This window comes from Monodelphis domestica, chromosome 5 (genome assembly GCF_027887165.1).
Source record: "Monodelphis domestica isolate mMonDom1 chromosome 5, mMonDom1.pri, whole genome shotgun sequence".
NCBI classification, from domain to species: Eukaryota; Metazoa; Chordata; class Mammalia; order Didelphimorphia; family Didelphidae; genus Monodelphis; species Monodelphis domestica.
In genome coordinates, this window is record NC_077231.1 from 126,835,394 (window position 1) to 126,852,023 (window position 16,630).

Below are 16,630 nucleotides of genomic sequence, written 5' to 3' on the forward strand. Positions count from 1 at the left end.
ATGCCATCAGAGAAGATATGGAAATGTGAGAATATAGCAAAAAAGTATTTTATAAAATATTGTTCAGGATTAAGAAATGAAAATGGACAGAAATTTGTAGATTACAGGGGAGGTTCATACCTATATACCAGGAAAGCTTAAAAAAGAAAGTCCAAAGTTACTTGATATAATGAACACAACGTAAATGAGATTCATGGAATGATTTAACGGAAAGAAATAAATGTTTACCAATGTAGATAACTCTCAAATCAATTGTATTGAGTTAACCATCAACTAGTTAGACCAAAGGTCAAAAGTTCTTTCAAATTAGAAGAAATAATAAAAGTGAAAAGATATTGTATATAGTTACTTATTCAAATCCAATTTATTAAAATTATTTATTGAAATTAGGAAATGGACGAAAGAAAAGGCATTGATATGGATTATCACTATTTCCTGCAGAAGTTTAACTAATGAAAAGCAATTGAAAACACCAGAACTTTTCTCAGAGTACAGATATCCTTGAGATAGTACTTCAGAGAATGGCTTCCTTTATAACATGTAGGTCACTGTTGACAAATGCTTCTCAAGCAATATAACCTTGCTTTTTTTTTTAAACTTTACCTTCCATCTTGGAATCAATACTGTATATTGGTTCCAAGGCAGAAGAGTGGTAAAGGTAGGCAATGGGAGTCAAGTGACTTGCCCAGGGTCACACAGCTGGGAAGTGTCTGAGGCCACATTTGAACCTAGGACTTCCCATCTCTAGGCCTGGCTCTCAATCCACTGAGCTACCTAGCTGCCCCCGTAACCTTGCTTTCTTATTCAGTCTTTCCTAGGTTCTTTTTACTATAGTGGTTCATTCCTGGGGACCTACTTTCCCCACAGGTCCTACAAGGGTATGGGCAGGTTTATTTAAGTCAGAAATTCTTAACTTAGAAAACATGAACTTAAAAAAAATCCCAATAATTGTATTTTAATATAATTGATTTCCTTTGCAATTCTGTTATTTTAAACATTTAAAATAGTATTTTCCCTTCATTATTATTGTTATTCAAAATGTTTATAAATCCAAACAAAACTAACATTTCCATATATAAAGAAAAAAGAAGATATTACACAAATTAAATTACAAGTTTCCTATATAGAACTTGCTTTTCTTCATATCTACATAACAGGTCCCATCCATGAGTGTCCCAACCCCTCTGCTTTCCCCACTTCACATGGTATATCATCAGGGAAACTAACATGTTCATATGAATTAAGTCTTTGATATTTTATCTTTCTATTCATTTTTCTGGAGATTATTCTCATAGTATTAGTTCTGTGGCTGTGTATAATATTCTACTGGTTCTACTCTCACTGTTCATTATTTCATAATTTCTTTTCAGATTTTTTTTTCATCAGTTTGTTCATCATTTCTTGTGGAGTAATAGTATTCTGTAATAATTATATACCACAATTTGTTTAGCCATTTCCAATTGATGGGCATCTCCTCCGTTTCCAATTCTTTGCCATCACCAAAAGAGCAGCCAGAAATATTTTGGAACATATGGGTTCTTTTTCTCATTTCCTAATCTTCTTGTCAAGTAGAATCATCAATAATATTGCTGGGTCTTAGAGCATACAGTTGTATAACTGTGTGTAATTCCAAATTGCTTTCCAAAATCAGTGTTCCCATTTTTCCATATCTCCTCCATCACATGCCATTTTACCATTTTGTCATTTTAGCCAGTCTGGTGGGTGATAGTTCAGAGTTGTTTTGGTTTGCATTTCTGTAATCAGTAGTGATTTGGAACATTTTTCATATATCTATATATTTCTTTGATTTCTCCATCTAAAAATTGTTTGTTCATATATTTTACCCATTTATCAACTGGAGGATGGCTCTTAGTCTTTTTTTAAAATTTTTATTTAGAATACTATAATCATTTACTAGCATTTTTGTGTATCTTTCCTATTCTATTAAAATCACTGGAAATCATAGGTATAAATGGACTTTTTCTTAACATGATATGAATCACCAATCTAAAACAATCAGCAACTGTAATCTGTAATGGGGAGAAACTAGAAGCCTACCCAACAAAATCAAGAGTGAAACAAAGATGCGCATTATCACTAATATTATTTACCATAGCATTAGAAATGCCAGCAATAGCAATGAGAAAAGAAAAAGAAAACAAAAGAATCAGAATGGGAAAAAAGGTAATAAAACTATCTCTGTTTGCTGATGACATAATGGTATATGAAGAAAATCCTAGAAAATGGGAAAAAAGGTAATAAAACTATCTCTGTTTGCTTATGACATAATGGTATATGAAGAAAATCCCAGAAAATCAATCTAAAAGTTAGTAGAAACTATAAATAACTTTTAGCAAAGTAGGAATATATAAAATAAATCCACATACATCACTTCATTATATTACTGGCAAAGTCCTGCAAGAAGAGATAGAAAGAAATACTCCACTTAAAATAATCACAGTTAGAATTAAAAAATACAAACATGGGAGTATACCTGCCAAACAAAACCAGGAACTCTAAGGACATAACTATAAAACATTTTTTACACAAATGAAATCATATCTAAATAAATGGAGAAACATTAATTGTTCATGGATGGGCAGAGCCAATATAATTAAAATGACAATCCTACCTAAACTAATCTACTTATTCAATGCCATTCCAATTAAGTTACCGATTTTATATTAAGTTAGAAAAAATAACAAAATTCATTTGGAAGAATAAGAACTCGAGAATATAAAAAAATAATTTAAAAAATGTAAAGGAATGAGGTCTAGCAGTACCAGATTATAAATTGTATTATAAAGCACTAATTCTCAAAACTATCTGGGACTACCTAAGAAATGGAAAGGTAGACCAGTGCTACAGAACAGACATGAAAAAATATTGTGAGAAATTCCATAAGCTTTATTAGAACAACAAAGGAGCCACCTTCACAAAAATTAAGAGCCCTTGTTCTAAGGGAGATGTTGCCATCTTTCTCCTTTATTGATGTATAGTTTGGTTATCCTCTATGTAACTATAAGTCCCCTTCCCCTCATAGAACTATCCATTATGATGCTGGCTCTCTCTCACCTTGACTGTCCTCTGTACTACTGATGCTACCACTCTGGATTCAGCTGTTTTCTGAACCAATATTGTTTCATCATCATTCTCAGCTCTCAACTTCACATAAAATAATTACTGGTTATATCTTAAATTGCTATAAAAAAGGTAAAACGAATCAAAAGAACCCCTAAACCAAATGTTAGCAAACATTTCATCTCTGTAAGAAAGAAGAGGCAACATCAGCTGAAATAAAAGGTAATCAGAGGACATTAAAAACTCCAGAACCAAATTTTTGTCATCTCTTTAAAATCTTTGAGAGACACTTTTCCATGGATGATAGAATTATAGATTTGGAATGAATAATACATGCAATTCAATTTTGCCTGTACTGCTTAATACATGTGGTACTTTGGGCAAGTTTCTTGACTTCTCTGAGAAACTCTCCAGGAGTATCTACTAAGTTATAGATGGGATGTCATTTGTACTATTAGTCTAGTGTCAAAATCACAGATCTTGATGTATAAAATCTTTTAAGAGAATGATATACACATATATAGGTATCTGAAGGAATAGGTGCTTTTTCCCAAATTAAAAAAAAAACAAACAACACCTCATTTTCAGTCAGACATTTGATTGAATGGCATAAATACAAACTTTTACCTCATTGATTTTTACTTTTACTCTGTTAATTATTACACAACTTATTTTCCTTACTATCTTTTCTTATTTTGCCTTATCACTTATCTTTTCCTTTTTGGGTCTATCTTTTTCTCAGTTCTTTTCTTCTTTACGTTGAATCCTTCATCATATTTACTCTTCCTTTTGCTTGTTGCTCTTTCAGCTTTTACCCATTTTGACTTTTTTTCTCTCCTCAAAAAAATCATACAATTTAAGAGTTGGAAGGGATCATGATGATTATCCAATCCATCCTCCCAAAAGAACTCCTATTCACCAAACCTTCAAAGAGAGGGAGCTTTCTGAAGCAGCTCATTTTATTTATGGATAGTTTCAATTTTTTTTCTGAAATTTTCCCCTTTTAGAACCCAAATTTACCTCTCAGACTTTCACTCACAGTTCTTAAATCTACCCTCAGACCAAAATGGAGAAGTTCAGTCCTTATTGCACAGGGCAGGTTTTCCAGTAGTCAAAAATAGGTATCATGTCCTACATTTAGGATAAGTAGCCCAGTTCCTTCAACTAATTTTCATATATCATGAATACAAAGCTTTCTACCAGTCTGATTGTTATTCTCTGGATATTCTCCAGGTTGTCTGTTCCCTTCTTAATAGATGATAATCCAAATGAAACACAACATCCAGATGTGTCTGACCAGTATAGAATGCAACAGGACTGCTACCTTCTTATTCCTGGAAGCTGCACCTCTCTTAATATAAGCTTCTGAGAGTGTTTCCTGACTAGATTTCTATTGAGATGATGCATGGCATGCTCTGAAAATTCAGTAATTTCCATTCCTCCTTCCATTTTTCTTACTTAAAGGCTTTCTTCCTTGCTTTCCCCTCTGGTTCCTGGATTATCTTGCATGAGTATACTTTCTTAACCTGTAGAACTCCTTCCACCCATGCTTCTACCTATGCTGTTTCCTTTTAATAATATACCCATCTAGAGACATTTCCTATTCATGAGTCTGATATTATGTAGAGTACCTAATAAACTATATTAATGGAACCATTATCCCTCCATGGCTTCATGAAATCTGTGAGATCAGATTTGCCTATTTGCATTAATACCTCTATTCCATCTTTCTTGTTGCCTGTATTTTGTGCATTTCTTGATAGATGTTTGAAAACTATTTGCTTCAAGGTTAGATTTTGTTTTTTTGTGACTTATGTTTGTCTCAATTGCCATTCTTCTTCCAACATTTTATCTGCTTTTTGTTTTGTCATGGGCATTTTTCTCTTTCCCATTTATTTTTGTTTATACCTCTTTTGATTATATTTGTATGACACCAGACAAATATATTCTTAAGTGCCTTTGTTAGGTGCACTCAGTTCCTGGTCTGGACACCATTGTTATATTTTAAGCATTCATTCAGAATTCTTTGGAATCTTTGGCACTTGTTCCTAGATGCATTCTGGAAGTTTTTTGTGCTAACACAAATCTCACTAGATATGGGAAACAGTCTTTCTTTCTGACAGATTTCAGAAAGTTTTCTGTTATGTTTTGGGTAATATCTTTGAATAAGAAGTCACCAGTTATCAGTATTCTATTCTTCCTCTTACTGGATGACCTCTAACTTTGGCTAGATGTTTTGATATATCTTTTCTTGGAGGGCAAGTAACTACTTTCTCCTTTGAGTATCTAGTTTTTTCCACTTTAGAAAGAATTTCAAGCACTCAAAAAAACCTGTAGTGCTTCATATTTTCTTCTTCTACTCTTTAAATGCTTGATGGAGGTCAGGGGTCCTTTCTGCCCCTTCAGATCTTTCCCCACCTCTATTCTCACTCCTCCACCCCCCTCCCTCCCAGCTGAAGGCCCACTTTTGTTTTCTTGTTTGTTTTGAGAACCACTTCATTGTCTCTGATATCTTGGAATGGAGAAAAAACATTTCTCTAGCCCTTTCACCTCCTCTGGAGGAAACTTTGAAATACATATGCATAAGTATGTATGTACTTTGAATAGAGAGAGCAGTCACTTATCCATGGCATCTTTAATGTCAGACACTAAATTCTTCCTATTCTCTCTTCTTCCTGGTAGTGAGACTCTAATTTCTCCTATTTTATATTGCTTGTGAGTATGTGAGTGATTATAACTCTCTTCCTTTAGTAAGCTGTTCTTACCTTCTCTTGCTCTTTTATCATCTCTTAACAACTTAAAAGCCACACTGAATCTCTTATTAAAATCTTAACTTGCCTCATCTGGGGCATATGGGCATTGAAGGTCCAAGGACTAGCATCTCTTGTGTGAGCGCTGGCCAATTAGCTTCATAGCTATTTATTCACTTTTGGTGTCCATCTGGCATTCAGCTCTCACTTGTGGTCCAAGAAGATGGAGTATGTGTAGCAGCCACACACCAGTAACCATCTTGGCAGAAAGGTAATGCATGAGGCACAAAAAAGGCAGAAATACATGCATAAAGCCTCAGAGGTGTCCAGTGGATACTCAGGAGGAAGAGAACCATGGATGCTGCAGAAGATGAGAGAATCAAAATAGGGAGGGGGTTATCAGCAGAGTTAAATCCTATGGAGAATTCAGGCTCCTTGAGGGCAGGAACTATTTCATATCTGTCTGTATACTTGGCACTTGGTAGGCAGTTAAAAAATGCTTATTGAATGAATAAATTTTGGAGTAGAGATGAAGACTGAGAAAAGGCCCTTGGATTTGACAGCTAAGAGATCACTGATAACCTTGTAGTTTTGTAGAACTACATTCTGCTGGAAACAGAAGTCATATTGCTAGGTCTGTTAGTCAATAAACACTTAATAAGCACCAACTATGGGATAGGCACTCTGCTGAGAGCTGAGGATGCAAAAAGAGGCAAAAGACAGATCTCTTCCTCAAGGAACTCAAATCTAATAAGCCAACAAGAGATTGAGAAGAAATAATTGTATCAGTTTTTGTTTTTGTTTTTGGAAGATTAGTAATCAAAAGGAGAGTTGATGAATGAGAAGTGTTTGATTTTGAGGGAAAAGGAGATCTGAATAGAAATGGTTATTTAATAGACAGATAGATAGACAGACAGATAAACACATATCTGACCTTTTTGTTTGTTTTGGTCAGAATATGTGATTTTGTCCAGTGTAGAGATTGCCTTTTCCAATGCAGATCAACAAGTCATTTTGTTTTTAGAGAGTTGCTTGAGGCAGAGGGGCTTAATCCTAATTCTTCTTGATCCCAAGACCTATCTTCTATGCTACCACACATCTTGAAAAAAGTATGTTTTCTTTATTTCTTCAATTAGTTATTAATTAAAATGATCTGATTTTATTTTAGTTTCAAATCATTATAAAAATATTTGTGAGATTATGAAAACTCATTTCCATTTTTTAAAAGATTGAAATACTAATAGATGAGAAGAATTTTTTAGTTATAGTTACCTAGATTTTAGCAAATCTTATTTAGAATATTTTCCATGGTTACATGTTTCATGTTCTCTTTCTCCCCTTTTTTCTCCCCAGAGCTGACAAGCAATTCCACTGGGTTATACACATATTATCTTAGCAAAACTTATGATAAAATCTTTCATACTATACTATTGTTGTGGAGAAAATAGAAAGATATAGATTTCATGTTAATGCAGTCAGATGAATTCAGAGGTAGTTGAATGGCTGAACTCAGAGTCCTTGTCTGCCTCCTTCAGTGTTATATATTATTTTAATACTCAGGGGTGGGAAGGAAGGAGGGTGGTATTTAAGGAACAGAGATGCTGCCACATTCACTTTAAGCCGGTTATGTTTATTGTCTAGTAGCATATAAGTCCAGAATGAAAGAATTATTCATCAAAAATAACTATTCTGTAATAACACAGATCAGTGTTAATGAGGTGAGTGGTCTAGTGGAGTGCCCTTGGATCTGTACTGGGTTCTCTGCTATTTAATTTTTTTATTCTGAACTTGGATAAAGGTGTAGATGACATGCTCCTCAAATTTTCTGATGACATAAATCTGAGAGGGATTTGCAACATACTGGATGACGGAACCAGGACTCAAAAAGTTCTTGCCTAAGACATTGGACTTAATTTAATAAGATGAAATTTAATAAGGATAAAAGCAAAGCGATCTATTCAGGTACATCTACTTCGGTACTCAGTTTCAGGAGTAAAAGATGAGGAATGAATGGTTAAACAGCAGTTGTAATGAACAATATCTAGAATTTTAGTGAACTACAAGTTCATTATGAGTCACTAGTATGACATGGTAGCACCAACATCAAAAGCAATCTTAGGCTGCATTGAGAGATAGAGGTGATAGTTCTACTATACTCTGCCTTCCGTAGATCTCCAATAGAGGATTGGGTTCAATTCTGGGCATCCCAGGTTAAGAAGAGAAGTTGGAGAGGTAAGATCGGATAAGAGAGGAGGGCAGACAATATAGTGAAGTCCATGTGAGGATGGATTCAAGTGGGGATGTTTAACCTGGAGGACTGAAGACTCTGGATGCACCTAATAATATTTGAGGGGATGATGTGTGTAGAGAAGGACCTGGTCTTCTTCAGGCAAATGACCAGAAGCAATGGCTGAAAGGTGGAAGGAGTCAGATTTAGGCAGATAGGAAAAACTTCCTGCCAATTAGAGCTGTCTAAAAAGGGAATAGGTTGCCTAAAGAAGTGGTGTGATCCTCTCCTTGGAGTTCTACTTGTTGGATATGTTATAATGGTATTTCTTTTGGGTGCAGATTGGATGAGATGGCCTCTTTGGTCCCTTTTAAATCCCCAGCTCTCAAATTCTGTGGTTCTATGATCCATTATGAGCTACTTCAGTTTATTAAATTTATTACTTAAAAGCAACAACTCCTCTTAATACAATTCTCTATCAGATTTAAGTACACCTCCGGTACTTATTGTATTTAAATCTTGTATAGAATTTTTATAAGGGGAATGTTTTTTTTTTAACTACATATATAACCCGTATTTAAGTCTGATGTCAAATTTTAAAAATCGAAGTTTTAAAAATAATATTTTATTGGGGGCAGCTGGGTAGCTCAGTGGATTGAGAGCCAGGCCTAGAGACGGGATGTGCTAGGTTCAAATCTGGCCTCAGACACTTTCCAGCTGTGTGACACTGGGCAAGTTACTTGACCCCCATTGCTTAGTCCTTACCACTCTTCTGCCTTGGAGCCAATACACAGTATTGACTCCAAGACGGAAGGTAAGGGTTTAAAAAAAATTTTTTTTATTGGGGGGGAGGAAAAAAAAAGGTGATCTTTGTTTCTAATGAATAGCATTGGAAAATGACCAAATAAAATAAACACTTAAAAATAATATTTTATTTTCCCCCTATTATATGTATAAACTTTTATTTTTTTAAATAATGAGTATAAAGCAAAATTTTGCTCTTTTTTTTAAACAAACATGCAGCTCAGTTTTTTCATCTGATTTAAAGCTATAAGGAGTTTTCTAATTAGCTTGCAATTTTTCTTCCTTTTGTTTTAGGTTCTGATTTCATTAAGACCTCTACAGGAAAAGAAGCAGTAAATGCTACCTTTCCTGTAGCTATAGTGATGGTTCGGGCCATTAGAGACTTCTTTTGGAAAACTGGAAAGAAGGTATCTTTATTGCAAGCAGATCTTTCTTCTAAATAAAAATAATGTTGCTTATGATACCATTTACAGCCATGATAACTTTTTTTAATATACCGAAGGCATGAATGACTTACCTTTATTAAGATAAATGTTTAATTTACCTTTCATTACAAAAGAACAAATTTATGGTGAAAAACGTTCTATTAACAGAAAGTGAGTGTGAGTGGAGGTGTAAGTGTGTGTGACCGAGATGTAAACTGACTTTCTCTCCTTTTATTAACTGAAGACAATTTTATCACTGACAAGAGATTCCTAAATGGGTTCTTTAACGAACTAATTTTGCTGCTACACAGAGGCTTTCTAGCAAGGCATTGGCTAGTGAAAACAGGTTAATGCAGAAATTAAACTTCCTTGAGGAACGGAAAAAATTGCAGACTAACATTTATTGAATGATAAGCTGTGGTGGTGATATGAAAAGTATGCAATATAATGGGAAATAATCTTTTCCTGTCATTATTGAAGGACACACATAAATTGGTTTTTCTGTTGGGAAACCCCTGGTCCAGAAAAACTTATTACTTTTAATAATATGAGGTGAAGAGAAAATTCTTGAGGAGATGAACTTATTAAACAAAATAATGAAATACTGTGAAACAGCAGGGAAAAGGTAGCTAGGCGTTATATAGCTCTTGAATTAAATATCCATTTTTGCGTTTTATGGCAGTTGGATGTGCTCTCTGGAAGACTGTTAAGCTGAGGAGGGTATATGCTGGCCTTTGTCAACTTTTGAAAAATAATAATTTTGGGGAAAAATATATGTAGTTAAAAGGGAAAAAAGTATATGAGGTATTTTTAAAAATGTGCTTAGATTTTTCTTTTTGTATCAAATTGCTTGTTAGCTGCAAATTATCTTAGGGAATTTTTTTTTTTTACACAAGTAGGGCAAAGGCAGAATGCCTTTAAAATATTTTTACTTTTCCTTCCTTGAAGCCCTTTAAAACCAATCTTTACACTCTTGCAGAAAGGAAATTCTAAAAAATCCTTTAATCCTTTGCCAATTGGATATGACAACTTTATATGTAGCTACAATTCAAGTTCATTATGGAGAAGAACACTTTTTTTTTTTGGTTTAGATGGGCCTGGTTCTTCCAGAATTTTTTTTCATGTTGAATAATTCTATATCCTGTCATATTGAGAAAAACACTAGACAAAATAAATATAAGAGATTTATTCTTCCAGGCCTTGGGGCCCTCACACACACACACACACACACACACACACACACACACACACACACACACACTGCTTGACAATGATACCTTAGTTAAGTAGAAATATATTAGACTTTGGGGCAGAATAGCCATGACAATTATAGATCCAACCTCTGCCCCTTTAAACTAAGATGTCTTGGAGCAAGATTTTTCCACTAGTGTATTTATTATGACAATTGACTTGTTCTTAGAAACCAATAGCTTTGACTATTGAGGGCCCAATTCTGCCTCTTGTGACTATTGATGCCTTTCTTTAGGCATAAATTTTCCAATTTCACTTCGGTAGAAATGCAAGCCAAATTTCACTTATTTTTGTAAAATGAGCAATTGGGTATGTATCTGCAAAGCAGGTAAAACCTCGTCTATTGGTAACAAGTGATAGCTAGATACAGTGACCTACTAGGGAAAAACAAAACAAAACAACCCCACAATAACATTGGTCTAGAAGGTAGAAAGTGAATGTTCCAATTCCAACTTTTGAGTTGAATTAAATTACCTCCACATTTGCTTCTGGCTCCAGCATCTTAGGCTGTAAAGCTGCACGTTACTGAGGTGAAAGGTGTTTTAAGTATGTGATGCTGCCTGCCTCATACGCCGTGCTTAGTAATCCTCCTGAAATGTGAAGTTATTATTTTATAACTGGTTTTGTAACTCATGTATGCTTTTCATATTCCTTTTTAAAAAGATAGGGTTGTTTTGGAAGCTCTTTTTTAGATACAATACTCAAAATGCCTTAGTATTGAACTTAAATGATTAAAATTTATACATGTGTTGTACCACTTTTTGAGTTCTGCCTGCTTTTCATCATCTTTCTGTCTATATTATCACTAGTAGGCTATTTATCAACTGTTGTTTTTTTTAAGTGTTTCTCTTTAGAGACAAAACATGATAAAATGGAAAGATTTGGACTCAGAAGACCCGATTTCGAGTCTTATCTCTGATCCTAATTGCATGAGCTTGAGCACAACCTTTCTAAGCCTTGATTTTCTCAACTCTAGAATGGGGATAAGGTTATAAAAAATTGCTTTCCAAATTGAAAGCACTATAAAATGTTAGTTATTCATTTTGATGTCTATTTCCTTATTGCTTAATTTCTCTCTCTGACTCTGTGTCTGTCTTTCTGTCTGTCTGTCTCTGTCTGTCTGTCTGCCTATCTCTGTCTCTGTCTCTTTCTCTCTTTGTGGGAAGAGCATGAGAGCAGTATTCTTCCTTCTTGTTTTCTTGGTTGAATTCCTACCTATATCCCTTCACATCTAGCTCTAATGCCACTTCCTTCCTGAAGTTCCTGTCTGCAAATTTCCTCCCCTTCAGAGGACACCTTACTTTTTGCTTCTCCAATGCCCTTATCATGCACTGTAGTATTTGGTGTTTGTGTTTTATCTCTTAGGAGACTCCCTGAGGAAAGGGTGCTTAGTAAGTGTTTGTAGGATAGAACTAAATTGTTGCCAATAAAAAAAGTTTTCTAGGGATCTATGGACCCAAAATGTTTGAGAACCACCCTTTTACTGATTTTAAGCCACACAGTCAAAACAAATGGCTTTTTTTTCCTGTCTCTTTTTTAGATAGGTTTTAAACCGGCGGGAGGTATCCGGACTGCAAAGGATTCTCTGGCTTGGCTCTCACTTATTAAAGAGGAGCTTGGGGATGAATGGCTGAAACCAGAACTCTTTCGCATAGGAGCCAGCACGTTGCTTTCTGACATTGAGAGACAGGTGAGTTGCTGTAAGACCTTCACGTCGGGGTATGGCTCCCCCCAGCCCCTCTTCAATTAAGTCTGCATGGGTTTTTGAGAAACAAATTAAAAGTTGCATATCTCTCTGTGTAATACTTGCAAATTATAGTTTTCTCCAGAGAGGATTTAAAAGTCCAAAACTGGAAATGAAAATCCATCTGTTTCATTTTATTGTCAAATCCCCTTTGTGCCTTTCCTCATCTATCCCTGATGAGTCAGCGTAGTGTGGTGGAAAGAGCACTGGCTTTGAGGACAAAAGGCCTCTCTTTGAATTCCTGCTCTGCTCTGTAAATACCATTAGACCATTTAACGTCCCTGGGCCTCAGTTTCCTCATTTGTACACTGAAGGCATGAACCTGGATGACTTCTAACCATTCCAGATCTAAATTCTGTGATCTTTTACCTGAAATCTTTTGAGAGATGGCTTGGGGTCCATAAGAATAAGGGTTTTCTTATTCATATTTTGAATCAACATTTTAAATTTTCCTTCTAGATCTACCATCATGTAACTGGAAGATATGCAGCTTATCATGATCTTCCGATGGCTTAAATAAGTGGCCAATGCTGGAGGAACTTTATGCAAGAACATCTTACTGTATGTATGTATGTATGTGTATGTGAGAATATATATACACATATATACACATATGTGTACATACATGTATACTTATATATATATATATACATATATATATATATATGAACATACAAATTCTACCCATCATCGAAACCGTCTGATTAAAAAGAATTTTCAAAGTAGGTGAATGGCCAATTCTTTCTTTTGGGGTTGTCTTTGTATTTAAATCCAATGATGAAGGACAAAATGTTATCTGCCAGGGACTCTTTTTTGAAGCCCAAAAGGCACGTTTGAGCTGTTCATAATGGTTGTAAAATCTGCAGTGTTAATCTTTCTTAGACTTTTCTAAGTAATTTTTATAACTATGACAACATGCAAATTCTGTGAAAAATGTAAAAAAAGAAATGGTAGACGACTCCAGTAACACTTTGTAATAGGAGATTAATGTACATCCATGAGCTGCAACAGTAGCAAAATGATTTTGAAGAGTTATTGATTTGGCATTAATGCTTACCGTATGAAAGTATGTCTATCTTTTGTAATTATTGTTTTTAAAAAATTAATTGTACTAATGACTTCAAGCACTGTTATTTGAAAATTAGAGTCACTTTTTAAAAATAAAAAGCTCTTACTCTTAAAAATGACAACTTTAAAAAAATCATGATATGTTCATTTTAGAAAGTCAATTACCTAATTGATTTAATTTAATTAATAATTCTAATTGATGTAAGGATAATGTTTTGAATCTTTTCATTTGATTCTTTGGGAGTATTTCTTAGAGAAAATCCCTTCATACATTATTGAATTAAAGTGGTTTATTTGTGGATATTGATGCTATTATTTTATAATGTACTGATAAAAATATTACACAGACAATCAACAATGCTCACGTGCTGATAATCCATTTTGTATACTGTATTCCTAGGCAGCTAGGTGTCTCAGTATAAAGAGTGCTGGGCTTGGAATCAGGAAGACCTGAGTTCAAATCCAGCCTCAGATACTTCCTAGCTGTGTGACCTGCGGCAAGTGACTTAGCCTGGGTTTGTCAGTGTAGAAGAAAATGGCAGACCACTCCAATGTCTTTGTTAAAAAAAACAAAACCCAAACAAACAAAACTTCCATAGACCAAGGTCTACAAGGACATGAAGAGGCCTGAAATGAATGAGCAATAATTTTGGCCACATCACTATGTCATCTTAGCATTTCTGAAAGATCACCATCATTGCCATAAGCAATTATCATAGGTGCTTTTCTACCAATATTGCAAGGTTTCCCAGAGGCATGAATTCAATGGACGTCCACTTTTGACAAACCAATTTGCAGAATTCCCTCATAGAAAAGTGCCCATTGTGCATGTGTTCATTTTGTTGAGTGGTAGCAAAGTCCTACTTGGCATTTTCAGATGTCCCCTTTCAGTATTGTTATAGAAATGTTTGGCTTTTGCTTTTGGTGCTAAACCTCTTTGTCCTTTTGAGAGAAATGATTATATATTGTAAGGGGGAAAAGGGGTTAATTTTAAAAGGATCAAACTGGATTATTTAAGAGGGTGGTCGCCAGGAATTTATATTAATTCCAAAGAGATTTATTTACAATTTATTTACAAAATGTAGAAAGAGTGAAGTAAGGAAAATCAGAGAGAGGATAGGGTAAGATATCTAGTCTAAGTACAAGTGATTTACTTCAGGCTCCTAGCCCAACCTGGCAGGGAGAGTTGGTTCTTAGCTGGCCTCGGCAAAGCTGAGGACCTGGGGAAAAACTCTCTCAAGAGACTAGTCTCTCCTGAGGCTAGTTTTTTCAGAAAATATCCAGGAAAGGAGTCAGCTTTTTCACTCACCATGTGTCAATCCAATAGTCTCATCAGGAACAGGGTCTTAGGTCCAGTTAGCAGATTTCTCCTTCAGTCTCCACTCCAAAAAATGAAGTCTCCAATCTTCACTTCCAAAAAATGAAGGACTGCCAGTTGAACTCCATTCAGGAAGTTGTCACTTCCATTTAAAGACACTTTCTCTTGCATCACTTCCTGTGCCTTCCCCTAATTCTATGTATACCAATCACAGTTGAAATCCTATTTTAGGACTGCTCAGGAAGCAGTCAATCGATTCTGATTCATCACCCACTCTCATACATCTTAATGATTAAGTGGGATGTTTACACTTTTGCTCATTAGATCTAAAAATGGGAAGATCTCCATACTCAACTGTTAAGTAGGGTGCTTACACTTTTGGTGATTAAAATCTAAAAATAGGCAGGGATTACAATTTTAATCTTCACAATCAGGGGAGAGTTAATTTTAATCTTCATAATATTTATTTGTCTTCCACTCTCCAACAAAAGAGGACACACGTCAGCTAAAATCCTTACTATTACTACTATATGATACTACTACTATGTGAGAAGGGCCTAAGAAATACTCATCAGTCAATGATTATGGTTTTTGTGGCACAGACTGGCACACACAAATCTCTGTTCCCAATATTAGCCCATTAAGCTTTAGTTCATTCTACTCCGTGGTAGTAACAAAAGATAGCTTGGGTTCTTTGCTCAGTTGGTACTGGGTCACTTTAGTTTCTGATCCAAGGCCCCTACATCATGTCAGGAAGTGTATAAGGGGAAATTTTAGGGTTGTGACTTAATCTAAATTTAATTGGTTGCCAGGGAATATCCCAAATAAAATACCCAAGTCATTTTGGAAATTTTTTGGTGGTTTAATTAATATAGAGGGAAGGAATCAAGGAGAAGAGAAAGGGAAAAGGGTATAGGATTTCTCCTGCCTGGCCTGTGCCAGGGGGAGTTCAAAGATCTCCATTAGGAGGTCTTTTCAGAAGATTAGAGGCTTTCCTAAGAGGATAGTGTTTTGGAAGGTAAAGGAGAAATAATTAGCCTAAACTCTGAGAGAGCTCAGAGAAGACGCCTCACCTGAACTAGGTTACCAAGCTTCCCCCAGTAGTGTATCAAGAATTCTCACTGCCAAACCCAGACAATAGCTGCCGCCATGCCAAGATGCCAAGACACTCAGCATGCTGCCACCAGAGCCACCTCTCCACGAAAAGAAGCTGAGAGAAGTGACGCGAAATATATAGACCATTTTTACATCACTTTCCTGCATCTCACATGTACCAATGGTAGCTTAAGTTTGATTTAGGACAGCCCAGAGGTCTGTCAGTTGTTTCTGATTTGTCATTTGCTAGCACATGTCTGTCATAGGCCATCCTTCTCAATACTTAATCCTTAAGTAGGTGTGTAGACATTTCTGTTTTGTTAGACTACGCAGGATGGAGTAAATCTAAAATTCACAGGTGTGAGTCTCTGATTATTTGTACTATCTGAAATTCATTGGTTTTTCTTTCATAAATAGATACAAACATAAGGTTTTGTTTTTTACTAGTCTCCTGGTCATATGAATCAGCCTAGTAGTGTTCTTCTGCTCCTTTGATTACTGCCTTTTCAAATAACTTTTTCAATCACAATACAAAGTTGGCTGTAGTTTCCTCCTGTTGGAGAGTATTTAAGAACTCAACATAGCCAGCATAGGCTCTCTCAACACTACTGAACATACTATCTAAAATTACAAAAGGACCAGAGCATTATGAATTCAGGACGATGCACTCTCAAGAAGCATATGAAAATCAAATTCTCTGAGGCTCTCCATGAGTCCCTCACTGCTCTGTTCCTTCAGTGCCATACCCTAAGCAAAGTGACATCGTGGTTAGAGGACTGGCCTTAGGGTCATAAACAATAAAATTCCATTGTCAACCTCCAAAGCTTAGAGTGAGAAACATCAGATAAATGTATATAAATGACTGTG

The 16,630-nt window shown here is 35.3% G+C and overlaps 1 protein-coding gene across 2 annotated transcripts in view; it reads left to right on the forward strand.

The window, feature by feature from the left end:
* DERA (deoxyribose-phosphate aldolase) overlaps window positions 1-16,630 on the forward strand; it is a 187,681-nt gene that overhangs the window by 129,141 nt on the left and 41,910 nt on the right. Inside the window, exons 7-9 of one of the 2 annotated variants that reach the window (XM_007503600.3) lie at window positions 9,157-9,269; window positions 12,079-12,228; window positions 12,742-16,204. In XM_007503600.3, the coding sequence (XP_007503662.2) occupies window positions 9,157-9,269; window positions 12,079-12,228; window positions 12,742-12,798 (320 nt within the window). In that variant the 3' untranslated portion in view covers window positions 12,799-16,204. Of the gene's footprint in view, window positions 1-9,156; window positions 9,270-12,078; window positions 12,229-12,741; window positions 16,205-16,630 lie in introns of those variants that run through there. The other variant, XM_056799299.1, reaches the window with a different exon arrangement.